At 37.7% G+C, this 27,965-nt stretch overlaps 1 protein-coding gene across 5 annotated transcripts in view; it reads right to left on the reverse strand.

Annotated features, from left to right (window-relative positions):
• NR6A1 (nuclear receptor subfamily 6 group A member 1) overlaps positions 1–27,965 on the reverse strand; it is a 224,907-nt gene that overhangs the window by 112,751 nt on the left and 84,191 nt on the right. For 2 of the 5 annotated variants that reach the window (XM_042963337.1, XM_042963335.1), the window contains exon 1: positions 10,881–11,046. The exons of the other annotated variants lie outside the window; for them this stretch is intronic. In XM_042963337.1, the coding sequence (XP_042819271.1) occupies positions 10,881–10,929 (49 nt within the window). In that variant the 5' untranslated portion in view covers positions 10,930–11,046. Of the gene's footprint in view, positions 1–10,880; positions 11,047–27,965 lie in introns of those variants that run through there. 5 annotated transcript variants of the gene reach the window in all.

A 27,965-nucleotide genomic window follows, 5' to 3' on the forward strand; every position in this document is an offset into this window, starting at 1 on the left:
TCTCCTTCTCTCTCTCCCCTCCCCTGCTCACATTCTCTCTCTCTCAAAAATAAAAATAAAATAAGCTTTAAACAAATTTATTATAGGGGCACCTGGAGGCTCAGTCAGTTGAGCGTTTGACTCTTGATCTCAGCTTGGGTCATGATCTCACTGTTTGTGAGTTCAAGTCCCAGGAGAGGGTCTCTCCCTCTCTCTCTGCCATTACCCCACTCATGCTCCTCCCTCTCTCAAAATAAACGAAGAAACTTAAATTAAAAAAAAATTACTATAAATTGAATAAAACAAAACCTGGTCTGCTAGCGACAATGTCAAGAGAATGAGAAGACAAGCCACAGACTAGAAAAAAATACTTGCAAAAGATACATTCAATGAAAGTCTGTTATCTAAAATATAAAATAAACTCTTAAAACTCAACAAGAAAATGAACAACCCAATTAAAAAGTAGGCAAAAGATTTGAACAGACATCTCACCAAAGAAGATATACAGATGGCAAGCAAACAAAAGATGCTCAAAGTTATACATCATCATGCAACTTCAAATTATAACAATGAAATACCACTACACACCTATTAGAATGACCAAAATCCAAAACACTGACCATACCAAATGCTGACGAGGATATGGAGCAATAAAAATTCTCATTGCTTGCTGGTCAGAATGCAAACTGGTATAACCACTATGAAAGACAGTTTGGGAGTTTCAAAAAAACTAAACATACTCATACAATACAATCCAGGAATTAAACTCCTTGGTATTAACCCAAATGAACTGAAATTTTACATCCACACAAAAAATTGCACATAGATGTCTACCGCAGCTTTAATCTTAACTGCTAAAACTTGGAAGCAACCAAGATGTCTTTTAGTAGATGAATGGATAAACTGGAACATCCAGACAATGGAATATTATTCAGTGCTAAAAAGAAGCTATCAAACCATGAAAAGACATGGAAGAAACTTAAATGCATCTTAGTAAGTGAAAAAAGCCCATCTAAAATGGTCACATACTAACTGTAAGACTCCAATTATATGACATCTGGAAAAGGCAAAACTATGAAGTCAGTAAAAATATTAGTAGTTGCCAGTAGTTAGGAGGGAGGGAGGAATGAACAAGCAGAACACAGAGCATTTTTAAGGCGGTGAAACAATTCTGTACAATACTGCAATGAAAATACATGTCATTACACATTTGCCAAAACCCACAGTATGCATAACACCAAGAGTGAACCCTAAAGTAAACTATGGATTTCAGGTGATAATGATGTGTCAATATAGGTTCATCAGTTGTAACAACTGCACCACTCTGGTGCTTGGTGTTGACAGTGGGGGAGGTTATTTATGCACGTTGAGGACAGAGGTTAGATGAGAACTCTCTGTACTTTACACTCAGTTTTGAAATGAACCTAAAACTGCTCTAAACAATAAAGTTTACTAATTAAATAAAATGCACAGGAAAGAAAAAAATATCAATTTTCTAAGTCATCAAGTTAATAGTTACTGCCTTTATTTTTTTAAGTGTATTTATTTTGAGAGAGAGAGCACACACACGAGTGGGGAAAGGGGAGAGAAAGAGAGGCAGACGAGAGAGAGAGAGAGAGAGAGAGAGAGAGAGAGAGAGAGAGAGAAAGAGAGAGAGAGAGAGAGAATGAATGAATGAGAATCCCAAGCAGGTCCCACGCTCAGCACAGAGCCTCTGGGGCTCAATCTCATAACCGTGAGATCATGCCCTGAGCTGAAATCAAGAGTTGGACACTTAACTGACTGAGCCACCCAAGCACCCCTGCCTTTATAAGCCTAGAGGAAAACAAGACATTACAGTTTTTATAAAGAAGAAAACTATATGTTCAAAAATATTGCAGTTAAAAAAGACTCCCTAAAAATTGCTTAAATTAAGTAACCTGCCATTTTTTCTCAGTGGGCACTTATGATTTTAATGGGAATGGTAAACACGTAAACTTTTAGAAAGTGTGTAATTTCAGGGTCACATATCTCTTGGACAGTATCCTTACGTAAAAGGTTAATGTAAGAGGCCTAGTAGAAGCCTAGTAGAAACCACTACAAATAGGTAGTCCACCCATGGCCACCACTGGCCTGCCTCAGAACCACATCCTTTGGGAGCCCTGGTACCTACCTAGGTTCAGCTCTTTATGACTTGGAATTCAGCCCTGGCTTCTTCCCATGATACAGCCTGACCTCAATGGAGCTCAGCCCCCAGCTACATGACTTTTTTGCCCTATCACTTTTTCCTCAATAACCTTGAGACTCTGGATCAGTGGCTATTCCAGGTCTCATTGGTCCGTCCATCCGTGTTACAATGAGCTCCTAAAGATTTTGGAAAAGTCTGTTCCCAAGAGGTATAATCACCGCTGACATTCCCTCAACCCTGGCAATGCCCCTCAGTGAAAATGGAAGTGCTTTAAAGAAGACAGTAATTAGGTAATAAAGAGAGAGGGCTTTGGAGCCACAAACAAAAACAAAAACAAAAACAAGAAAACAAAAACAACCCATAAAAAACCTGAGTGAGATTACTGGTTCTGTCTTATGAATCTTGAAGAAATTATTTAACTTCTCTACACCTCAGTTTCTTCATTTGTATAAAAGACGAAGTGGCAATACCAACTTAATCATGATACTGTGAGAATTCAAAATAACAACATTGCAAAGCACCTACCACAGGGTCTGCCCCATGGTTATTCCTGTCTCTTTCTGCCTAATCTACTTTGCCATCTTTGCCCTTGATGTAATCCATGGGAAGATAAAATGGGAGAGAAAAAAATAGGCCTTCAGATATATGTATCTGAAGATATTATCCAAAATCCTTAGTTTTAATTATACAATCAAATAATTATGGGGGCGCCTGGGTGGCTCAGTCAGTTGAGCGTCCGACTCGGTTTCAGCTCAGGTCATGATCTCATGTTTCATTGGTTTCGAGCTCCACATAGGGCTCTAAGCTGACGGCACGGGGCCTGCTTGGGTTTCTCTCTCCCTCTCTCTCTGCCCCTCCCCAGCTTGTGCTATCTCTGTCTTTCTTAAAATAAGAACATAAACTTAAAAAAAAAATTTTTTTAATGCTTAATATTGGATCAGTCTCTTCTTCACAAAAAATGAGCGTATTCTTGGCCACCACAGGAGAAATAGTTTATGATCTGTGCCTTAAATCCAATCCTACCCATGTGACTTTAACCTTTCCCTAGCAGACAATGGTACCTGACTATTTTTGGCTAACCAAGGTATAAGGAGGTCCAGAAGATTTGGACAGCCAACCCAACTGAAGCCCAAAAGGGAAAAAACAAAAACCTATGTCCAAGTCATGGCAGAAAAGGAGAAAGGGGGCGCATGGGTGGCTGCAGTGGTTAAGTGTCAACTCTTGATTTCAGTTCAGGTCATGATCTCATGGTTCATGAGTTCAAGCCCCGTGTCGGGCTCTGAGTGGGCAGTATGGGGCCTGCTTGGGATTCTCCCTCTCTCCCCTCTCGCTGCCCCTCCCATGCTCTCATTCTCTCTCTCAAAATAAATAAATAAACTTAGAAAGAAAAGAGAGAGAGAAAAACCAACTCAGCTGGTTAATAATGGAAACTAGCAGATTAAACTCCTGTTTTTCACTAGAAAGCCACTGCATGAAGTAAAAACTAGCCCCAAACCCCAAGTCTAGACTGATTAAAAGTCTTGGAGGTATCCCAGTCAAACCCCAGACTGCAGAGGAGTAAGAAATCAGCTCTATTTCAACACTATTAGGTTTTCACAGGCGTCTGTCTTAGGACATAACTCTTTATTCCCAAGGCCTAGCAATGTCACCTTCTATACAGTCTCATCAGCCTGGAGCTCGAAGTTAGCTGTAAGGTGAAGGGTATGATTTTTAAAGTTAAGGTATAGTAGAGTTTCTGTCCCAGCTTCAGCCACTACCTGACTGTGATTCTTAAGAATCATTTCTTTAACACTACTTTTCTGCAAAATAGGGATAATAACATTCCCTTCACAGAACTGTTGTGAAAATTAAAAACCCTTGTCAGAAGTGCCTAGAGTACAGTGCATAGCTCATAGTAGACAAAAGGCATTCATTCCCTTTCCTTCCCTCTTTGATATAGCCTTATATTCCAGGGAGAGAGGAGGGTGTGATTTCTCCTTTCCACAAAATTAACCAGTTCCACAGTCAGAGACGTCAGGGCTGAACTCAGACTCTTGGTATCTTTTCCCACATTTGAGTCCTGACTCCAAGTCACACTGCAATACCTCACTTTTGAAGGCCACACTCACACTCAGAAGCTAGGTCTTACACAGCTATTATTTTAAGAACTACGGTTACCTCAGGGCTGGGCTGAGTAATGAGATACAAGTGCTTTGGGAATCTGCAGATTCCCAGCATAACTAATGAGTACTGTCAACTGCATTCTGTCCAAGATATGGACAGACAACTCCAAGTGGCCAACAGCTCTTTGAAAAATGCACAGGCAACGATCAGAGGAAGACTATTTTGCTTCTTCCTGTAGCCTCTGCTTTGGTAAATTTACATTTTATATAATCATTATTATTAAAGATCATTTGTGGTTTGTTGTTGTTCAGTTTCATTAAAGATTAGTATCAGCAGGGAAGCTATATAATGTGGTAGAACAAATACGGGCTTTGGAATCAAGCTTTGATTCAAATCCTAGCTCTGCCACTTCCTTGCTATGTGACACTGGACGAGTCATAACCTCTCAGACCCTCAATTTTCTCACCCACAGTAGTTTTCAAAGTTCAGGTTGCCCCTTCAGTAGCTTGTAAAACCAATTTAATGGCTTTAAGTAACTTTTTTGTTTAAAACACTTCTTTTTCCTTTTTTTTTTTTTAAGCGTTCATTTATTTTTGAGAGAGAGAGAGAGAGAGAGAGAGAGAGAGAGAGAGAGACAATGTGAGCAGGGGAAGGGCAGAGAGAGAGGGAGATACAGAGTCTGAAGCAGGTTCCAGACTCTGAGCTGTCAGCACAGAGCACGACGTGGGGCTCGAACTCCCCAACTGCGAGATCATGACCTGAGCTGAAGTCAGACGCTTAACTGAATAAGCCATCCAGGTGCCCCTAAATAACTTTTTTTTAAGTAAAAAAAATTAAAGAGAAAAATATCAGATGACACTACATGTTGTAAGGACAAGTACCATTTCATAAAACTGTGGTTTCAGATATATATAGATAGATATGTAGATATATACACAAATATGTGTATAATTGATCGTAATATAAAATATTTCTTACAGTGGATAATAGTCAAAAAAATTGAACGCCACTGACCTATAAAATGAGACTATCAGGTGTGTGTAACATTACCTTCTGTATTTCTCAAAGTATTTGAGAATTTGAAAAAATAAAACAACACGGACTAAATATTAGCAATCAACCTTATTTGAATCAGAATATGTGAATACAACCTTATTTAAAAATACTGGTAAAGTTCCTCTTTATTGGTCAATTTCAGATTCCTTGTTTTATTTTCTTCATAGCATGCTTTTCTGTTTTACTTCATTTTACTTTGTTAACTTATTTTCTGCCTTTTCACTAGAATATAAGCTCTGGAAGAATCTTCTGTTTTGTTCTTGGTCTCTCCTTAGCACCTAGATTTTACTCATTTGCATGCGTGCGTGCGCGCGCACACACACACACACATATATACCATATACGTATGTTATATGTATACCTATACACGTTTATGGGTGTGTATCTGCCAAATGAAGAACATCAATGCATTCATTCCAGTGCATTCCATTTAACTCTACTTTCAAGATAACATGAGAGGGGTGCCCAGGGTGGCTCAGCCAGTTAAGTGTCCAACTCTTGATTTCGGCTCACGTCATGATCTCGCGGTTCCTGGATTGGGCTCTGTACTGACAGCATGGGGGCTACTTGAGATTCTCTCTCTCCCTCTCTCTCTCTGCCCCTCCCCTGCTGTTTGTGCTGTCTCTCTCACAAAATAAAGAAATAAACTTAAAAAATAACGAGAAAGAATCTGCATACACAGGAATATCCGTCAACTGAGTTCAACAAGGAGTTGTTCAGCTAAAAATCTATAAAAGGTCCAAGTTACTAACATGCCAACCTTTCTTCTGAGTATCTATTCATGAACCATATCTATCATAGGGCTATAGCTCTTGATGCTCAGGGAAAGAATATTTGATTTGGAATCAATGCTTAGCCTAAAACCCACTGATCATCATCTCACTAGGAAATTTGCCTCTAGCATAATGGATCTGGAGCCAAAAGAGACGAGGGTTGAAATCCCCATTATATCTTATACATGCTGTAAGGACTCAGGCAAGTTCCCTTATTATTAAATGAAGGTAATAGTACTTATCTCACAGGGTTATTTTGAAGATTAAATGAGCTGATATATATAAAATACCTGTCATAGTGTCTGGTACATAATAAAATACACTAAAAAATTAACTATTATTATTATTCATTTACACACAATTTTTTCAACTAACTTTTATTAATGTTCATTGTGTTACACAGGTCCTGGGTCTACACAAGGGGCATAGGCACAATTCAAGAGGAATTGGCTACAGTCCTTACCCATGAAGAGCTCACAGTGTAATCGGAAAGATAAATCCAAAAACAGTTAAGTATGGGAGTGTAGTATATATTAGGTCTCATCCAGAAAGGCTGAAATGAATCTGTCCTTCTCTAGCAAACCTGATCTTAGGTACTGGTAAGTCCCTAGAGTTGATAGGTATATCAAAACCCTTCCATTTTATAAAACGGAATAGCTTCTGTCATGGGCCAGAGCAGCTCTATAAAGAAGCCCTCACAAGATTATAAGAATGGTCAAGAATGATTGTCTTAATAGCCAAAAGGTAGAAGCAACTGAAGTGTGCACTGACAGATAAAAAGGATAAATGTGGTGTATACACAACGGAATACTCTGCAGTCTTTAAAAGGAAGGAAATTCTGACACATGCTACAACATGGATGAGCATAGTGGACATTATGCAAAGTGAAGTAAAGTAAGCCACTAACAAAAAGACAAACACTGTATTATTCTGTGTATATGAGGTATTCCGAGAGTCAAAAATTCATAGAGACAGAAAGTAGAAATGTGGTTGCCAGGAGCTGTAGGGAGGGAAGAACTGGAAGTTAGTGTTATATACAGAGGTTCAATTGGGGAAAAGATGAAAAAGTTCTGGTGACCAATGGTGGTGAGGACTGTACAACAAGGTGAACATACTTAACACTACAGAATTGTACACTTAAGAGTGGGTAAAATGATAAATGATAAATGATTATGTATATTTTACCACAACTTAAAAAAAAGTAATTGTCCTACGACTTATAGAAAGAGAAATGCATGCGTCCCCTGTTCTCTGACTTTGATCATTCTTATATCTGGTAGCATACTTATCAACCCAACTTTCCCCAGGTTAAGACATGAGAAGAATTTTGGGACAGTCCTCAAACACAGAACCCTGTGTAATGTAGTCAACACCCAAGCAATCACAAACCCACAAACATCCAAACCCAGAATTTAGAGCAAAATAGACAGATGCTATATGGTGACCACAGGTTTATTTCCACAAGTGTGAAAGAGACAAAAAATAAACCAAAGTATCTGTATGTGTAAAAGGCAGTTTAGGATTTTTTATAAGCTAATTCCTAAAGAGATAAGAAAGTTCTTAGAACCGGGGCGCCTGGGTGGCTCAGTAGGTCAAGTGTCTGACTTCAGCTCAGGTCATGATCTCACAGTTCATGAGTTTGAGCCCCGTGTTGGGCGCTGTGCTGACAGCTCAGAGCCTGGAGCTTGCTTCGGATTCTGTCTCCCTCTCTCTCTGCCCCTCCCCAACTCGTGCCTCTCTTTCTCTCTCTCAAAAATAAACATAAAAAAATTTTTAAAAAAAAGTTCTCAGAATAAAATGACAGGTCCATGTGGAGTAGATTTCATGTATCAGTGCCAAGGTCTCATAACAAAACTTTACTGCCTCAGATTTAAAAGAAAAAAATACTGCTGATTTGCATTAAACAAAGCAACTTTTATATACTAAACAAAAATGTCACAACTGACAGTGCTGTATAATGACCTGGTTTCCTAGTGGCTCAGAAAGATGGGAAATAAATCCCAAGGACCCTAGTTCAGACAGACAGGACAGGGTAGACTCTGGCTGTCTTGCATGATTAAAGGCTATATCACAGCTCAGGGGGTCTACACTTTGGTAGCTTCTCCTCTGCAGTCCCCTATGTGACTAAGGACTGGGATAAGAGTGACAGCTTCACAATGGGGATAGTAAGTGATAAAGCTTTTTCCTAGTATGTTCAAAGACTCCAGAATCTAAAACTTAACTTCTCTGCTATCCATCCATACAATTTTCATTAAGAGAAATTTACACCATCTAGGAAGTCAAATGCCACCTTTATTTTTATCTTATCAAACCCTAAAATAAAGGCCAGCATGTGGTGTGGACAGGAGCCTTGGTTAGGATCACAAAAATTCTCACATCAAATAACTGATTTAAGTTAGAGCCAAGTTCATCAACAATAAGATGACAGGGTTCAGGCAAAGTCAGTTGCCTGTTTACATTTCAGAAAGACTAGCATTGCTCCTGACACTAGCACATAGGTATAAGCAACCTCTGGGTGGGTAATGCCACCAAACAAAAGCAACACCTTCAAAGTCTCTCGGTGACTAAAGGCAGCCAGACACTCAAACTGCCAGTCCTGAATTACGGCCTCTGAATGGCGAGGGCTTCACATTTCACTGATCAGGGCACAGCCCAATCAGAAGACAAACCCCTGCACTGCCAGGGACCAGCAAATCCGCTTTCTTCCAGAGTGCACATGACTGAATGTGCTTCTGTCCATCATCTGGGTCATATATAGTTCAATGCGAGCTGAGCAGACAGGGCTGCAAGGAAATCTGGCGCGGTTCAATACCTCGTCTACCCTGGGTTCCAGTATCTAATTTTTTTTACTGACAAACTCATTTCTCTACCGGGACAGGATGCTGTGCTGGCTGGAAGTTCCATTTCTACAGCAAGAATCCTATCTGGAAACACAGAAGTTGTCCTCTAGCCACAGCAGCTCGAACTTTTTTGATTGTTGTTGCTGCTTTCTCCCATCACCCCCACCCCCTTTTGACAAAGATCCAACTGTAAAAAGTCTTACGTAACAGTTCAGGACTACTTCGGTTCTTTTACTGGGTAAGCACTTTCAATTTTTTTTTTTTAAACTAAAAACCATTTTAACATTGAATCTGTTGAGAGACTTAACTAAAATCTTTTAAGTAATTTGTGTAGTGAAATACTGTCAGTGGATTTTTTTTAGTCTCATTTCTGCACGTGCTCCTTTGTTCTCAGAACAGAAGCTTTTTATACACACCCCATAACGCAGCTGGAGAGAGTTATGAAGTCAGTTATTATAAGGAACACAAAGGTTGTTTTGCATTCTTTGCCTTTATATAATTAATTTTGTATTTGTTTTCTTAAACCAGAGTAGTTAAAAAAGGGAGAAATTCACAAAAGAATAAACTGTTGCAGAAAAAAAGTTTGAAGTTTTTACCACCTTTTCTATCTGTAGTTTTGTGTGGCCAAACACTTGTGCTGCCTGGGGCGGTGGGGGTAGTGGCAAGCGTAGACAGAGAGGAACTAAGCCAGACATGGACAAAGGCATGAGCCAAAACCAGACAGTCCTGGCCGTTCGATAGGCCAGCAGTGGGTGAGACAGGTCAGCCAGCTGCAGGGGCGGGAGTCGGAGGGGGGGGGGGGAGGGAAGGGGCATGGATGTGTGAGGTGCTCATGCGTGCGATCGTGACTAGATTCTGAAACTGCCAGCCATTTTCCCAGCTATGCTTTGTGCAATCTAAAGGAATGTATCTCCTCTGAAGCCGTCTTGCCAGAGCCCAGTGATAGAGAGGAGTGTGATAAATACCACAACATATGGATCAGAAAATACTGGGATCTGGGGTGGGCAAGAGGGAATGCAGAGGGTGTGGAAATTTTTTAGTGATCTGGAATGTGTTGAGTGACAGGAAGTGCCCCAAGCTTCCCCCCACCCAACTCTTCGCAGTCGCGCCTGCTTTTGTCTAACTCTTGTAATCTACACACTACTGCTTACAAAGCTGTCTGAGTTTAAGACAAAAAGAAACATAAAAGGCTCTCCATTCCATAGTACCTGCGATATGGAAGGAGTGTAAAAAGCATGGCCCTTCAAGCCAAAGACATTTTTTCAGGTATATAAGACAAATATAAAATAATAATTTTCTAAGGATAATGAGAACTATGAATTAGAGTCTGCCTTCCAAATCTGATTTTAAAAATCCTGATTCTGCTATAGGTACAAAGGCTTAAGTTGGTTCCTAATCTGAATAAGTCTTGTTTGGTTGGTTAATATACTGCGTTTGAAGTTGTTTCTGTTTTCTTTGTATAAATTTGGACTTCGGGGAATAAAGCAAATAAGTAGAATGCACTAAAAAAAAAAAAAAAAGATTTTTCCCTTTGCTAGTTAAAAAGCATTTTAAAGGGTTGGTTTCTTAGAAAAAGCAGTTCTTTCTTTCTCATTTTTGCATGTATACTACTATAAAGATAACTTAATGCCATCGTCAATGTAAGGTAGAAAACTTTTGACAGAAAAATAATACAGATGATAAACAACTTAGCATTTTCCCAAACTTCTATATTATCAACAGAAACACTAAAACTTGAGAGAAAAGCAGTCAAATAATTGAATGGTTAACCCTAGTTTTGGAGGATAAAACGGAAAATTCAGTATGAATAAAATGATATTTGGTAATGTTTCTACCTCCTACCACAAAGGATGTTAGTGGTCAGCCTAGGAGTTAATCTTTCCTAGCATGGCTCTGAGCCTTCATGCCGAGCAGACGTTATTCACAGGACGATTCGAAAAGTCCATTCATATATCTCACTACCTGGATTTGAATAGAAACCAGACAGCAATTCTTTAGTTCCAGCCACCATTCGCCCCACTGGACAATAGCGATTTGTTAGCACAGAGTCACAGGCTGTGGGACACAAAGCTCGGAGCTGCAGAAAGATGGGGGATTCAGAGAACAGGAAATTACAGGCCCGATGCACTCCTGGCAGCCCTGAGAATACAAAAAAAAAAAAAAAAAAAAAAAGGCAACACAGCGATGCCATGTTTAAGAGCTACTTCTAGCTTTTTTAACCACCTCCAATGTCATAAAAGCTCTATTGTTGGAGTACATAAAGTCACGAGTCCCATGTGCTCTCTTTTCTCACTATAGGGAACTTCATTCAATGCCGTGGCACAGTCAGAAAAATCAAAAGCATCCAGAGTTGATTAGTTGTAAGCTCTGATAGAAAGGAGAAGAGCATTTTATAAACAAAAATGTCACAGAAAAAATGTGCTTGGTAACACAAGTGACACAATGAAATTAATATCTTTTACAAATTATTTCATAAGACTAGACAATCAGAATGAAACCAAATGTATCAAGACTCCAGGGAAACAAATTTTTCTTCAAAACATCATATAAAATCTATTATTTAATTCCATCAAAAGTTTCTTCAGAAGATATGTATCAATTTAAAAAGTAACCTTAGATAGAATATTTCTGAGTTCTGAGTTGTGTTTTCCAAAACAAAGAACTAAAATCAAAGCCCGAAAGACTTATTTGGCATATTAAAAAGAAAACTACATTTTCTTTTGTTGGTTATCAAATTATTGTAGTTCTCTGGCTAAATTAAGAAAATGCCTCTACTTCCCTCCCTTTAGACCTAAAAAATAAAATAATGGACATTCTAGGTGAGGGGAGAGAGATAATTCTCCAGTCTCAATCAATGAGCATAGGTTCTTGTCCAGGCCCTCATGCTGCAACCTGAGCACCAATAAGCCAGAATGGTGTCCATTTCAACAGGAGGAGACCCTACACAAGGAAGTTATCAATGGTTTTGTTCTTCTGCCTTTCTTCTGTGATCCATTAGTAGACACAAATCCTAAATGATATCATACCTGAAATATTCATCAAATGAGATCATGAATGACCAAAAACTGCTTTAGAAACACGAACTGTTCTACTCTGGTCCCATGGCTGTAAGATGAACGCTTGCTAAATTTAATGTTGCTGGAAAACAAATCAGCAACTTTTAAACTACCAATTACTGGATTTCTTCAAATTCTATCATTACGCACCAAACACAAGCATCAGTTACAACCTCAAGCCGTGCTGCTGTCCAATACGGTAGCCACCAGCTATGTGGGCTATTGTTATTTGAATTAATCCAAATTAAATAAAATTAAAAATTCATTTCTTCAGTCACACTGGCCACATTTCAAGCACTCAATAGCCCCAGGTAATGAGGGGCTATCATACAGGACAGCGCAGATAGAGAACTATAGCAGAAAGTACTAATGGACAGCAATCATCTAGACTATGCTCAATCCACAATACCTGTGTTCAACTACACATCCAGATGGACATGAAATAAATCAATCTCTAAGTAAAAAAATATAATGACGAGTATTGTCGACAAGGTAGGTAGCACCATGATACTTGAAATATGTCTAAAAAAGCATTTTGAAACCAACGGTTTCTTTTTTTTTTTTTCCTTTGGCCCAAAATAAAAAGGTTATGAAGAATATTAAGGCAGTAGTAGCAGACAGTTAAGAGTGGTCAGAGTAATTAAAATGTTCCAGAACGCTACTTAGTATCAAAAGTTCTTCCTAAACATATGAAGCAAATGATTCTATGGTTTCCTTCACATCACTGTCATGGACAATACAGAATTGCAAGGAACAAGGGGCTTGAAGGCAGTCAGACCTAGTCTTGATTACTAGCATCCACGCTGCCAGCTAGAGAATATTAGGCAAATTAGTCCACCTCTCTGGGATTTAGTATCCTTACCTGCAAAATGGGGAAACAGCCAACCAGCAAGATGTATGGAAGGACTCACAGTCAAGGATAGAAAGCATCCAGAGTAAAGTGCCAGGCATGTAGTGGGAATTTTAAAAAAAAAGTGAGTAGCTATTATTTATTATTATATTGTCCACCCTAAATCTTTATAATGTGACTCTGTGCAGACAGATACTATTCAACACATAAAGCAAGCCATCATAAACAAGTATCCTAAAATACTAATGCTGGCCATTCAGTAAAGCAAGTGGAATAAAATGGAAATATTTGTATTCTAGACAGCTTTCCTAAGCCAATATGTGACCATGCCGCTCCATAACAGCCTGGCTTTTTCACCAGAACAATGTCATACTTGGCTCAAATAACCAGCATGGCCCCTGTGTCTTCAGAGGTTTATATACATGCATCTGGGCTTAGGTTTTATATAGGACAATGTTCTGTAGCTAAAACGTAAACTCTACCAAGGGATACATTGTTAGATGAATACAAAAAATCATTTCCAAATAGGGAAACTGATGCCTGTTCAAGAAAATGGCAAAGGCTATTTTAGAAATGCAATGGTAAGAAACCTCATTCTCTCTCTCTTTTTTTTTTTAAGTATTGAACTGAAGGAACATTTAAATAATTTAAATTACAGTAATAGTAATAATGAGCTGATAAAACATCCAATGCCTATTTTTTTAAATTATTGTGAACCTGGTATTTGGTCAAGACCAGATGTAATGAGTGGTTCCTCCTCAAGGCTTTAGTGGTTTAAAAAAAAAAAAAAAAAAAATTCCAGGGCACCTTGGTGGCACAGCTGGTTGAGCGTCTGACTCTTGGTTTCAGCTCAGGTTATGATCTCATGGTTTGTGAGTTTAAGCCCTGCTTGCACTCCGTGCTGTCAGTGCAGAGCCTGCTTGGGATTGATTCTCTCTACCTTTCTCTCCCCCTCTCCCTGCCCCTCTCCTACTTGTGCTCTCTCTCTCTCTGAAAAATAAATAAACTTAAAAAAAAAAAAAAAACAAAAAACATTCCAAGTGATTCTATCATGACCACATGTCTTAACTTCCAAATCTATCATCAAGTAAATCAGACATGATAAACATGGATATGAGGTTCTAAAATTTTGATGTCATTCTCAACCCATCCTTATGCCTGCTAGGTGCAAGAATCATGGGGCTTAGGGGCAACTGAACATGGGTTGGAATCCTGGCTCTGCTACTTATTTATACTATGTGATCCTGAGTAAGTCACTTCCTCTCTTTGCCTCAGACTCTTCATGCAAAAAATATGAATATTTTAGCCTTCCTGCCAGTCATTTTAAAGTTCAAGGATCATATACATAAAACATCTTGAACATCCTAGCACATGGAAACCACTCTGGAAATGTCAATTCTATGAAAATACAGTAAGGGCCTGAGGTCCACTTCATTGTCTAAGAATCTTCCCAAACATGAATGGAAATAGAAGGGTTCTAGGCAGATTTATAGCAAAGGCCATTCTCTGTTTAAATTATGATTAAAACAAACATGAAGATAAAAGCTGTCAACACTGTACAGAGTTTCAAGTCTTAGGAACATAAATATTAAATAAATTGATTGAATAAATATAAGAAAATTATAAGAAAAGTGAGATGGAACCTCAGATTTTAGTATTATAAGACAGAATTTAATAGTGATACTAATTTAATGTTATTAAATATCTAAGAATCATTTTCTTAAATGAAGAAATAGTATCTTTTTGGAATAAGATTACCACTCATTCTTCTTGGTGATTAAAACAAAAATATGAAAGTTCTAAAATACTGCCCTTGACTGAGATATCTGCCTCTTGCAGGTAAGAGAAAGAAAATTCATGTCTTTTAAAATCAAACCCATAGAAGGAATTGCTGGGTAAGATGTTTTTCTACTACATCTGCAGACTCATTTTAAAGTTGAAACTAATCCAGCAGAACTAGAAACTAATGTTTCTTTATGCCAAATAAGTGAAAAATGTTAGACATGCCAAATAACCTTTCAGAGTACAGAAAGTAGTAGATTCCTCTCCCCCTTGTACCCCACCCTCCCCAAAACTGTAAGGGAGATAAGTGTGGTATAGTTAGAAATCTGAAAAGGTAGATTTATCTCCCAGAAGTGGGCTGGATTAGATAGTACATTAAATCTCTGCCACTATCTAGATTGGTGACTTTTAAGAAGTCAATTCTGAGTCCTTGTTACCAGTAGTGGTCCAAAAAAGCACATTCATACTAGAAGCTAAAGGGTAGAGAGAGTACTTAAGAGGTGAGAAATTTGGTCTCGCCAGAGTGTATTCAAATCCAGTCTCTGTAAAGCCTAGCTAACCATAAAAGTTTTACAGGACTGCTTAAGCAGATAGATTAGATAGACAAGAAAGGTAGTTAAATAAAGATAGATAAGACAGATCTGACTGCAAGGATTTTCCATGGATATCATTAGCAATTTTATCATAAAACAATCACAAAAGGTAACCAAAGGAAAGGTTCTTCTCAGCAGACATTTATGAGTGAGTTCTTAATAAATGCTGATCAAGCCGAGCCTTCTTTTTCTAGTCATTTATCCAATAAATATTAAATGCCCAATATGTATCATACACAGTAGCAGACTTAGGTTGAATGATGAACAAAACAGATAGTAGCTGACAAGCTATAAATTAGGATAACCATGGTCAGAAGGCGTATCATTTAAAAAATGGTAGGGATTGCAGAATGAATCCAGTGATTTGGGGAAAGTGCCCTGCCAACTGCTGAAGCCAAACTAATATAATATAGTTCATAAGAACATGGAAGAATGCACTCTCAGCTGTTTGATTCAAGCAAAGAGATATGCTAAACTACAAGATCTTAATGGATCTTAAACCATCAAGGAAATGAAATACCTTCAAACACATAGACTGGTTTCAAATGACCATTACTCAGATCTGTGGTAAACCACTATCTCATGCAAAAACTCAGTTTCCTTTTGATGGATGATTAAGAACAATACAGTATCTGTAAAGGGGTCTAGGCATGGAATGACATTCTGGGAGATCATGATACATTGGAGCATTAAATGTGATACATATTGCCTTCACCCCCTTCCCTAAGATTATGTTTGTAGCACTCACCATTTCCTTTACCCGCACATGCTATGACCATTGTGATTACACAGCTAGTGTACTCAGAATACTCAACCCATGACTCAGCTGGCTCTTAGCAACCAAGAATATTTGAGACATGCATGATAAATATGAAGAGAAGGAAAGGCTAGAATCACAAGTGGGCTTCTGCAACAATTCATCTTAAAAACTAGAACCACCTATGCCTACAAGGTGTCTAAACATTAACCTTTCTTCCAATTGGAATTTAGTCTTTGCTGTCATATGACTATAAAAAGAAGTTGCTGTTACCAGTGGGATAAAGTATATCCATGTCACCACAATGGCACAATGTTATTTCCACAATACCTAAAGTTCCCAAAGTCCCAATCAAGAAATTCCAATTCTAGTTTCTTGCCACTTACAGAAACTGAGTTTCCACTCAGATTTTTTTCCACTGGTAAAAATTCAAAACCGTGCATATTTTGCTTTTTCTCTGTTCACTGAATATCAAAGTTAAGTGAAAAAGAGATCTGACATATGTACTCAGAACAAATTAAACTGTTACGTCAAAAAAGAGGATCCCAATCTGATCATCTGTTATTATGACCTAGATTTTGGTATAAGTACCTCCATTTGGCTTTCTAATAGCATTATTTTTTGTCAGGCTCACTCCTCTACATAATCCTGTATTAGTAGAACAGAACAATTTCTTTGCTTGGCCACTTAGAAGCGTCTAGGTATACAGTTTATTCATTCAAAGGATGTATGTTAAGTGCTCAGTATGTGACAAGTCCTATTCTAGGCACTAGATACACAACAGGAAACAAGAGAAAGGTTCTGTCCTTGGGTACTATAGTCACAAAGACTTGAGTCTAGTTTCAGCTTAAGCACTCACAGACTGGGTGACCCTAGACAAATTTGTCTCTCTGAACCTCAGGTACCTCCCTCTACAGGAAAGAAAGGGAAAATAATACAACTTCACAGAGCTGCTGTGAAAACTGTATAATGTTTGTCAGTGTCTAATGTAGTGCCTAGAACACCACAAATGCTTGGCAAATAGTAGCTATGCTAGTTTTACAAATATCAGATATTACTATCATCTTGCTTTCATATTCATCTATATGAGAATAACTCTACTTTTTAAAAATAACTGGTTTCAAAGGCTTAAGTGTATCTAAAATACTTGTTTCAGGTGTTAACAGCTAAGCAGAATAAGCCATTTATAGATGAAATGCTCCATCTGTTTATTAAAGAGCTCCTGGCTGCATATGCTAAACACAAGATAGCAAGACTATAAAAGAAAAATACTTTGAAGTTGGGATATCAATAGTGAAATGGATCGCCGTGATGTACAGATATCAAAGGGTAGGACATTTTATCTCTAGTAGTATTACTACTTCAGCCAATTTAATCAGAAATTGTATACAAGAAACATTAAAGATTTGGAATCTCAAGTCTACCATAACCATCAAAAAGGACAAAGAAAGCATTTCTTTCCTCTAAAGATTATTATAAAAGTCTCATAAGGAAACTTCTCCGAAGGCAAATTTCTAGATGACTGCATTGATATACTTTATAAAATAACTTATTTTTCACCTTATAAAGATAGTGTGCTTATCACAGATAGGCTGGGAAGCACAAAAACTATGAACACAAAAAAGTTATTCACAACTCAAAAACAGTTATTCATAATCTCACTGTCTAAAGATAACCACTGTCAACATTTGGTAAATTTTCTCATCTTATATTGTAGTTATTTAACATATTAGTGGTTTTTTTTTAAATACTGGTAGTTTTTCTGTCATTATACATGTAATACATGATCTATATAAAAAACCTAGGTAATAAAGAAAAAGAAAACCTGTCACAATTCCACCCACAAAGAAAATCCTTATTAGTATCTTGATGTAGTTCATACACAATGGGATCAATTCTCTATAGTTTTATACTCTAATTTGTTTACATATAAGTATTTTTAAAAAGTCATTAAAATGACTTTTAAGATATCCAGGTGGTTTCCATTAATTCTCTATTATAAATAATACTGTAGTGAATATATTTATACAAAAATCACTATCCACATTTCTGATTTCTAATCTTTTTTTTTTTTTTTTTTGGTCTGCCTAATTTACACTCCTACCAGCATGGACTAATAGCATTTGTCCCACCCTAAGCTCACAAACACTGAGAATGTGCTATACATAATTAGCTGCCACCCAAATACAATAAAGTTTGTTTGTTCAACAATGAAAAGAGAAGAGAGTTTTAAAGGAAAATTAAAATAAGGGCAACAAAGTAGAAGAATCTCCACAGTAAATAAAATAGACCTCCCTAAAGATGCTAAGCAGTTGACAGAAATTGTGAAAATCTTTCAACAGGACACAGGGAAGTTTAATATCAAGTTCCAAAAGTCTCAGAAACAAAAACAAAACAATTCAAAACAAAAATACTTTATCTCGTGGATATGTTTCATTACCTGAAAACAAGGAAATGAACCAAGAATCAGTCCCACATTTGAGAAAAAAAAAAAAATGAAATGGGAAAATGTGATGATAAATTAAGATGCACAGAAGTCACTCTTTTCCCATGGAAATTATTTTCAAATTTTAAGAGTGAGCAAAGAATATTAAATATGGACATATAGTTCTGATTTCCCAAATACAATAGAAAATTCTATAATTCTTACCAAGGCAAGAAGATAACCAAGAATATAATTTATTCAAAAACTCTTTATGGAATGACAACTTTGTTTCAGGTACTTTAATGTACGTATATAAGATCTACAGTTGTTAAGAAAAGAGTTCTTTCCTCAAAAAAGCGTGCCTTCAGCATCCTTCACAATCTGGCCCTCACATCATGTGATTGAGCTGCCCAATCTGCCCTGCCCAATTGCTGAAATATCACATATCTCAGACCATGGCTAGAAAAAGGAAAACATTTTAAGACACTGTACTGAGTGATCAACTTAAAAATCAAAATTTCTTGAGAGGAAAAAAACCAAACCAACCAACTGAATAGCTTCATACCAGCACACACTAATGTTTACCCAAGTACCTATAGTCAAGAAGAATTCAAACACGGACAGGAAGAAAAAAACCTTTTACTTTTCATAAAATAACTATCATTTTCATTTCTTTGTAATTTCCCCTGTAAATCCTGCTTAATTTGAGTCCTACAAGAGACATTTCCCTTAACAGGAAATAATGCCCCTGGTTTCCTGTACATGTGTGTACCACACAGGAGAGAAATTATCACAGTAACTTCATGCTCCAGAAATAAAAGCTGATCAGCTCACTGTGAAAGGTCAGACTTCTGATAAAGCTCTGCATCTACTCAAAGACTCTGATACCTGCATATACCTAGTATGTTTCAAACATACACCCTCTCCCAAATAATGGCAGATAACATTTATCAAGGGCCTATTGTATGTCAGGCTCCATGCAATATTTTTCTAAACATGACATTTCATAATGATAACCACCTCAAGAATCTAGTACTATTATTAGCCTCTACTTTATTGATGAAGATATCGAGCTTGGAAAGAAATTATTTGTCCATTTTCAAAACCGCTAGGAAACAGAATTCAGATTTGAATGCAGAGATGACTGGCTCTTAGGGACCTTCTCATTTCACTATAGCCTAAGTCTCATTCTCTGTGGTTTGGTGGGACTTTTTGCTTCCTTTAAATTTTTTTCTTCCCAGACACTAGATAAAATTTTTTCTGCTCCTAACTTTGAAAAGAACTGGTTTCTAAAATTGTAAGAACACAGGACAATACAATGCAGTCTCACATACGATGAAAATAGATTTCTGGATGCCAGCAAGTAAACAGTCTAAATTATGCATGGAATTTCTAAAAATAGTTAGATATCATTTATTTATTAGGCTTCAAATCTCCAGAAAAAGTAGAAAAACTATATGATTGCTTGTTCTAGCTTGAAGAAGAATGCTGGTGCAATTTTGATTGGGATTGCATTGAATGTGTAGATTGCTTTGGGTAGTATTGACATTTTGACAATATTTATTCTTCCAATCCATGAGCACGGAATGTTTTTCCATTTCTTGGTATCTTCTTCAATTTCCTTCATAAGCTTTCTATAGTTTTCAGCACACAGATCTTTTACATCTTTGGTTAGGTTTATTCCTAGGTATTTTATGATTCTTGGTGCAATTGTGAATGGGATCCGTTCCTTTATTTGTCTTTCTGTTGCTTTATTATTAGTGTATAAGAATGTAACTGATTTCTGTACATTAATTTTGTATCCTGCGACTTTGCTGAATTCATGTATCAGTTCTAGCAGACTTTTGGTGGCATCTATCAGATTTTCCATGTATAATATCATGTCATCTGCAAAAGTGAAAGCTTGACTTCATCTTTGCCAATTTTGATGCCTTTGATTTCCTTTTGTTGTCTGAGTGCTGATGCTAGAACTTCCAACACTATGTTAAACAACAGCGGTGAGAGTGGACATCCCTGTCGTGTTCCTGATCTCAGGGGGAAAGCTCTCAGTTTTTCCCCATTGAGGATGATATAGATGCTGGAGAAGATGTGGAGAAATGGGAACCCTCTTGCACTGTTGGTGGGAATGCAAAGTGGTGCAGCCACTCTGGAAAACAGTGTGGAGTGTCCTCAAAAAATTAAAAATAGATCTACCCTGGATAGATCATAGATCTATGATAGATCATAGATCCAGCAATAGCACTGCTAGGAATTTACCCAAGGGATACAGGAGTGCTGATGCAAAGGGGCAATTATACCCCAATGTTTACAGCAGCACTTTCAACAATAGCCAAATTATGGAAAGAGTCTAGACGTCCATCAACTGATGAATGGATAAAGAAATTGTGGTTTATATACACAATGGAATACTACCTGGCAATGAGAAAGAATGAAATACAGCCTTTTGTAGCAACGTGGATGGAACTGGAGAGTGTTATGTTAAGTGAAATAAGTCATACAGAGAAAGACAGATCCCATATGTTTTCACTCTTATGTGGATCCTGAGAAACTTAACAGAAGACCATGGGGGAGGAGAAGGAAAAAAAAAAGTTAGGGAGGGAGCCAAACCGTAAGAGACTCTTAAAAACTGAGAATAAACTGAGGGTTGATGGGGAATGGGAGGGAGGAGTGGGTAGGTGATGGGCATTGAGGAGGGCACCTGTTGGGAGGAGTACTGGGTGTTGTATGGAAACCAATTTGATAATAAATTTCATATTAAAAAAACCTATGATTTCTTTAAAAAATTTACTGAAGTATAAACAATTTAGTCTAATTTGGAGAAATATAGTATTTGCCAAAAAAGACTATGGTTTCCACTGAGCCAATGCTCTGTGCTAAGGTTTTAATGTTGTCTGTAAGAATATATAATATCTTAAAGGAATGCATCTCTGGATTATATGTGAATGCCACAGCCTTTTGTAAATGTAAAGCAAAATTATCATTAACCTTTTATTAAAGCATTCATTCTGCTTTACAACAGTTCCTAGAGGGGTGTCTGGGTGGCTCAGTTGATTAAGCATCCAACTTTTGATTTTGGCTCAGGTCATGATCTCATGATTCGTGAGTTCAAGCCCCATGTCAGGCTTCACAATGACAGCACAGAGCCTGCTTGGGATTCTCTCTCTGTCTCTCTCTGTCTCTGTCTCTCTCTCTCTCTCCTGCCCCTCCTCCTGTTCACATATGCATGTACTCTCTCTCTCAAAATAAGTAAATAAACATTTAAAAATAAATAAAATAGTTCCTAGAAATTTGTGGTTACCTTTTGACAACAAATGACTAGAATATACCAGATAAGACCATTTAATTTTGGACAGACATCAAAATGTGGAGGAGCAAAGCACAGACAGTAAGACAACATGGGTTTAATCAAAGCTTCATTACTTAATTTCTAACTAAAATTCTCTCAGCCAAATTCATAGAAACAGAAAGTAAAATAGTGGTTACCAGGGGGCAGGAGAAGGGAAAATGGGGGAGTTGTTTAATGGATACAGGGTTTCCATTCTCCAAGATGAAAAAGTTCTTAAGAGCTGTTGATCAATATTATAGATATACTTAACACCATGAACTATACACTTTAAAAGGGTTAAGATGGTTAATTTTATGTATTTTTTAGCACAATTTTTTTTTAATGCAAAGGGGAGACTAGGCTTTTTTTGTTTGGTTGGTTTGGTTTAACATTTCACTCTATTCAATAACCTCTGAGCAATGTCTCTTGCTATTTTACCAAACTGTAAAATGAATATGCTGAGATCTAATTTGCAGAGCACCCAAGTTCCACATGACCCCAAATATCTTACCTTATTACTTGTCATGCTACCTAACATTTCCTCCATCAAAGTCATTGTTTTTTTTTAAAGCTTGCTTAAAATATTATTGAAAAATCACTTAAAATGTTAAGAAGTATTACACAGAATAAAAACTGAGACCTCACAACCGTACTCCTGACCCAAAGTATTGTTGGTTTGGTGAAACTCCATCCAGATCATTACTGTAAATACATGGAGAAAAAAGTCGTTCTTTAAGGTCACTCTCAAGTGACTAACCCAAAGCCATTAACCTAGAGATGGTATTTTAACACAAGTCCTTGAGCCCTATGCTTCCCCTCAAACTTATTAGCCAAGCTATTGCCTAGCTTTTAAAAATAAGTAAGTTTGTTTATTCGACTATAAACAGAGTAAAACACATTCATCTCAAATGTATGGTTCAATAATTTTTGGAGTGAACATATTTGTGGAAACAACACCCAAATCAAGATTAGAACATTTACACTTCAGAAACCTCCTTTATGCTTCCTCTCAGCATTATATCTCATCAGTAAAAGTAACCACTATTCTGACTTCTATCATCACAGATTGGTTTTGCCTATTTTTGAACTTTATATAAAGGTAATCACACATTATGTAATCTTTTGTATCTGGCTTTTTTTGTTCAACATATTGTCTAGGAGATTCATCCATTCTGTTGCATGTTGTGATAGTTTGTCCTTATCACTGCCATAGGATATTCCATTTTATGGGTTATATACCATAATTTATTTACCAACTCTATTGTGGATAATTAGTTGTTTCCAGTTTGGAATTATTACAAATAATGATGCTAGAACATTCTTATATGTCTTTCGGTTCACACTTTATCCATTTTTGTTGAGTATATGCCTAGAAATAAAACTGCCTGTGTTCAACTTCCATAGATACTACTGAAGAGCTTTCAAATGTTTGTCTCAATTTATATTCCACTTCTGCTGACAGAGATTGAATATCTGGGTTGTTCTCACTAACACTGTATAGTCCATTTGTTTGTTATTTTAATTTTAGCCATTCTAAATGGTGGGTATATAGCACTACCCTCACTTTTTTTTTCATGTTTCTGTTACCTAGTGATGTTGAGTACATTGGTCCAGAATGATAGATCTATGTTTGGGAGGTAGATTTAATAAATCTTAGTGACCATCTGGTTGGACAGAAGGAAAAGATAATCTAGAATGACAGAAAAAGAAAAGACACTTAGGGAAACAGAGAAAGGACCGAAAACACATTCATTTCTGCAACTATTTAGGTTTGAGTTTGCTGGGGCACCTGGGTGACTCAGTTGGTTGAGTGTCCAACTCTTCATTTTGGCTCAGGTCATGATCTCACGGACATGGGATTGAGACCCTTGTATTGGGCTCTGCGCTGAGCATGATGCCTGCTTAGATTCTCTCTCTCTCCTTCTCTCTCTGCCCTGCCCCTGCTCTCTCTCTCTCAAAATAAATAAACATAAAATTTAAAAAATTTAGGTTTGAGCTTGCTAATGGGAAGTGAGATGTGAGAGCATAAAGGTTCCAATAGAAAACTAATTTAGAATAAACAAAAATTTTCAACAAAGGGGGGGCAGCGCTCAGGCAGCTCAGTCAGTTAAGTGTCCAACTCTTGATTTTGGCTCAGGTCATGATCTCATCGTTCATGGGATCGAGCCCCGTGTCAGGCTCAGCACAGAACGTGGAACCTGCTTAGGATTCTCTCTCTCTCTCTGTCCCTCCTCTACTTGTGCATGCATGTGCTCTCTCTCCCTCTCTAAATTAATAAACTTAAAAAAATAAATGAATAAAATAAACAAAAATCTTCAACACCAACTAAATCTTAGGTGGTAAAGAAAACAGATTTATAATCCTAAAAAGGCAAGATAAAAAATAAACTACAGTACAGTATTTCAAAAATAGAACCTCACAGATGCTTAATATCTCCCCACTAAAACTTTCAGGAATCCTGGGAGGATAGAAAGAAATCTATAGAGTGATAAGTCCCAGCAAATGGAATTAAAGAAAAAGTCAAAGCTTTAACAAAAGCCTAATAAAAGACACTAACTGCCACGATATCATGAAGACATCAGTTAGACAAGACTTTTCTGTTTTCAGACAAGAAGGCCACCTCTGATACCTATATCATGTTTCTGTATTATGAGAACATGAAGAAGAAAGAAAAGCAATGGTCACAATTAATCAACAATATATATGAGGACAAAGGATGAGGAACAAAATTTGGAGCTAGGCTCTGTCCTCTGAGATACACCTCATCACTACAACACCTACCTAAGTACTGTTTCTTACCAAATATTACATGTTGGTTAAGGGCTTGGGGTCTGGAGTCAGGCAAATCTGCATTCAGAACCTAACTCTGTCCTCCTTAGCTATTTGACTCTACGCAAGTGACATCCTCCAGCTTTGAGAATAACAGCAATTACCCACAGAACTATTGTGAACAATTAATGAGATGATACAAGAACTCAGTACAATGCCTGACCCACAGGAAGTGCTCCATCAATGTTAGCTGATATTATCATCTGTAAGACGGGACCAATTCATATACCCATAATATTGAAAAGAAGTACAATGACATGTATAATGCCTAGCTACACAGGAGAAACTCAAATGGTAGATAATATTATCCTCTACTTTTAGAGAATTCTGTCATGAATGATTAGGGAATCATTCAATGTCAAACTTAGTATGAAGTGATATAGTGCACCGATTAAGAACACAATAGGTCAGCAACACCTGAGTCCAAATCCTGACTTTGCTATTTATTAGCCATATGATCTTGGACAAGTTATTTACCTCACTGAGTATGCCTTCCTGTTTTCATCTGCAAAATGGAAAAATAATAAGTACCCATCTCACTGGGTTGTCATGAGGATTATATAACCCTTCTTTTAAGTACTTTATACATAAGAGGCCTAAAAACAAAACCTGGAGCATAAGTATTATATGAGATTTTCTTATTTTAATAGTACACGTTTTGTCTCACACTGTTTTCCATCAAAGAAATGAGAAAACTAGTTAGGACGAAGGCAATCTAAACATTTTTTTTTTTTTTTATGGCTAAGGGAAGCCCAATGGAAATACTCATATACTCATCCTCAAAAACTGAAGAGGGGGAGGCTGAAAGAAAAACAAGTTAAGACAGCGGAACTGTATCATTATTCAACAAACGTGACCTAATCTATCCAGAAATAGTTATGAAAAAAAAAATGTGCTTTCTGGTTCTGCCCTAACTATGCAAAAATTCAAATGAAGGAAGTTTAAATTCCACAGAGAGAAGGAAATTACTTTTCCTAGTCTTACAACAGCCTGATAACCAACATACCTAGAGGAACTGATGCATCTGCACATCGTTTTTATATTAGGGAAACATTACTTAAAACAGAATAACCAATTCTGGAAGCCTTCTTAAAAATGTCTTTCTGCATTATACTAGCATTTTCTTTTTGCAGTCCACAAATCTTCACCTCTGGGCAAGTCAGAAGAGGTATCTAAAGAGGCAAAAATGCATGCAAGTAAGCATACTTTAGAATTGAAGGAAAATCCCATGCTTGTTCTTAGAAAGAAGGTCATGAAATCGATCCTGTGGACTGGCTTCTGTAGCCAACTTACAAAGTGAACAAAGGGGCGTCTGGGTGGCTCAGTCGGTTGAGCGTCCGACTTCAGCTCAGGTCATGATCTCACGGTCTGTGAATTCGAGCCCCGCGTCAGGCTCTGTGCTGACAGCTCGGAGCCTGGAGCCTGCTTCAGATTCTGTGTCTTGCTCTCTCTCTGTCCCTCCCCTGCTCATGCTCTCTCTCTGTCTCAAAAATAAATAAAAACATTAATAAGATAAATAAAATAAATTTTTTTAAAAAGTGAACAAAATACTAAGCTGCATCACCACAAATAAAATTGATGAATTGTCATTTACCCGTTTAAGAGTCTATGCCTCCTACCGGGCTGTGGGCTTCTTGAAAAAAGATCTCATTCACCACCAGCCTCTAGTACATTGCCTGGTACACATGGAAGGTATTCGATAAATGGTGACTGGATAGTCAGTGAACACCTCCCCCTTGTGCAAGGTACCATGTTAGGGGCCAGAGAGCCCATAATGGTTTACTTATATTGATGCCAAATGTTTTAGACTATTTAAAAATTAAACAAGGCCAGATTTGGTTAAGGGGCTGCAGCTGCAGTTGCACCTGCTCTCATCCCAGACTTCTTCCCACAGCAAGACTAGCCTCCTCTGCATGCCTGCTGAAGCAAATCAAATATTTCTCTCGAATGATGGAGAGCCACTTCGCATGCAGCTCTGCTATGGTGTTCTTTCTGCTCAGCAAAGGAGGCAAACGCCAGAATCTTTGGTCATAAAAATGTGATGGCTAGCAAAAGCAGGTGCTGAGTAAGCTTGGTACACTTCCAAGTGAAGTCCTGCCATCTAGAATTCTGAATTGAGGATGCCAAACTCAAGAACATCTGGATTTGCTCCTCTGGCTTTGAGCTTTCTCTAAGAGAGGCCAGGAAAAAGTATGCTGCTGCCAGTATGTGTATGTGTAATTGCATACTCAGATACTGTACTTTGGATAAAGTCCAAGACTTGGCAAACGGATGGAATGTAGCACATGGGTCTTCCTGAATAGAGAACCATGCAAGGGAAGGGTTTCCTTGCAGAACACAAACTAGGCAAGGTGTGAATTGCCCCTCTGTGTCACATTTTGGAAGAATCTACCCAGGAGAATAAATATTTGGGAGTTAGTTGGGGATGGGGGGAATGCTCAGAAGTATATGAGAGGTAAAAGAGCACTATTTCCTCAGAAAGCATTAAGCTCATGAAACAGTAACTATTGTCCCACCCCCCAAAAAGATAAATATATGTGATTATAACTTGGTATATACAGAAAAAAAAAATATTGAGCTGCGGACTCTGGCAGACAGACGGTGTTGATACTAAACACTGTGAGCTTTGGCAGCTGCACTATGTGCTCTTTCAAATTCTTACATCATTACTCTGGTAAAGGCCCTCTACCAAGTTGGCATGGGTTCTGATGTGGTCTGGAGAGAGAATTTGCCTTTTTTTTTTTTAAAGATGACCTACAAATAGCCTTTTTTTATACAAGAAAATGAAAATATTTCTCTTTACTCTAGGTTTTGTTTTAAAGGACAAAGCCACATTGCTAGGTTATTAAGAAAGTGTTAGAAATAATTCTGAGATTTTAAAGACTGCTCAATACAAGCTCTAAAAAGACTCCTAAAACAGTACATGAATACTGCTTAAAACAGTGATGATCTATTTGTGGCAATTAAGGGTCAGTTATAAAGAATGATAATTATCTCTAGGGGCGCCTGGGTGGCTCAGTCGGTTAAGCGGCCGACTTCGGCTCAGGTCATGATCTCACAGTCCGTGAGTTCGAGCCCCGCGTCGGGCTCTGTGCTGACAGCTCGGAGCCTGGAGCCTGTTTCAGATTCTGTGCCTCCTTCTCTCTCTGACCCTCCCCTGTTCATGCTCTGTCTGTCTCTGTCTCAAAAATAAATAAACATTAAAAAAAAAAAAAAGAATGATAATTATCTTTATATTCATACTGACATTGGCAGCTTAGGTATCCTTCAAATTTCTTTTAATGTTTATTTATTTCTGGGAGAGAGACAGAGACATAGTGTGAGTGGGTGAGGGGCAGAGAGAGAGGCAGACACAGAATCTGAAGCAGGCTCCAGGCTCTGTCAATTGGCTCTGTCAGCCATTATGAGGCTCGAACTCACAAATCGCGAG

Source organism: Panthera tigris, chromosome D4 (genome assembly GCF_018350195.1).
Source record: "Panthera tigris isolate Pti1 chromosome D4, P.tigris_Pti1_mat1.1, whole genome shotgun sequence".
Taxonomy (NCBI): domain Eukaryota; kingdom Metazoa; phylum Chordata; class Mammalia; order Carnivora; family Felidae; genus Panthera; species Panthera tigris.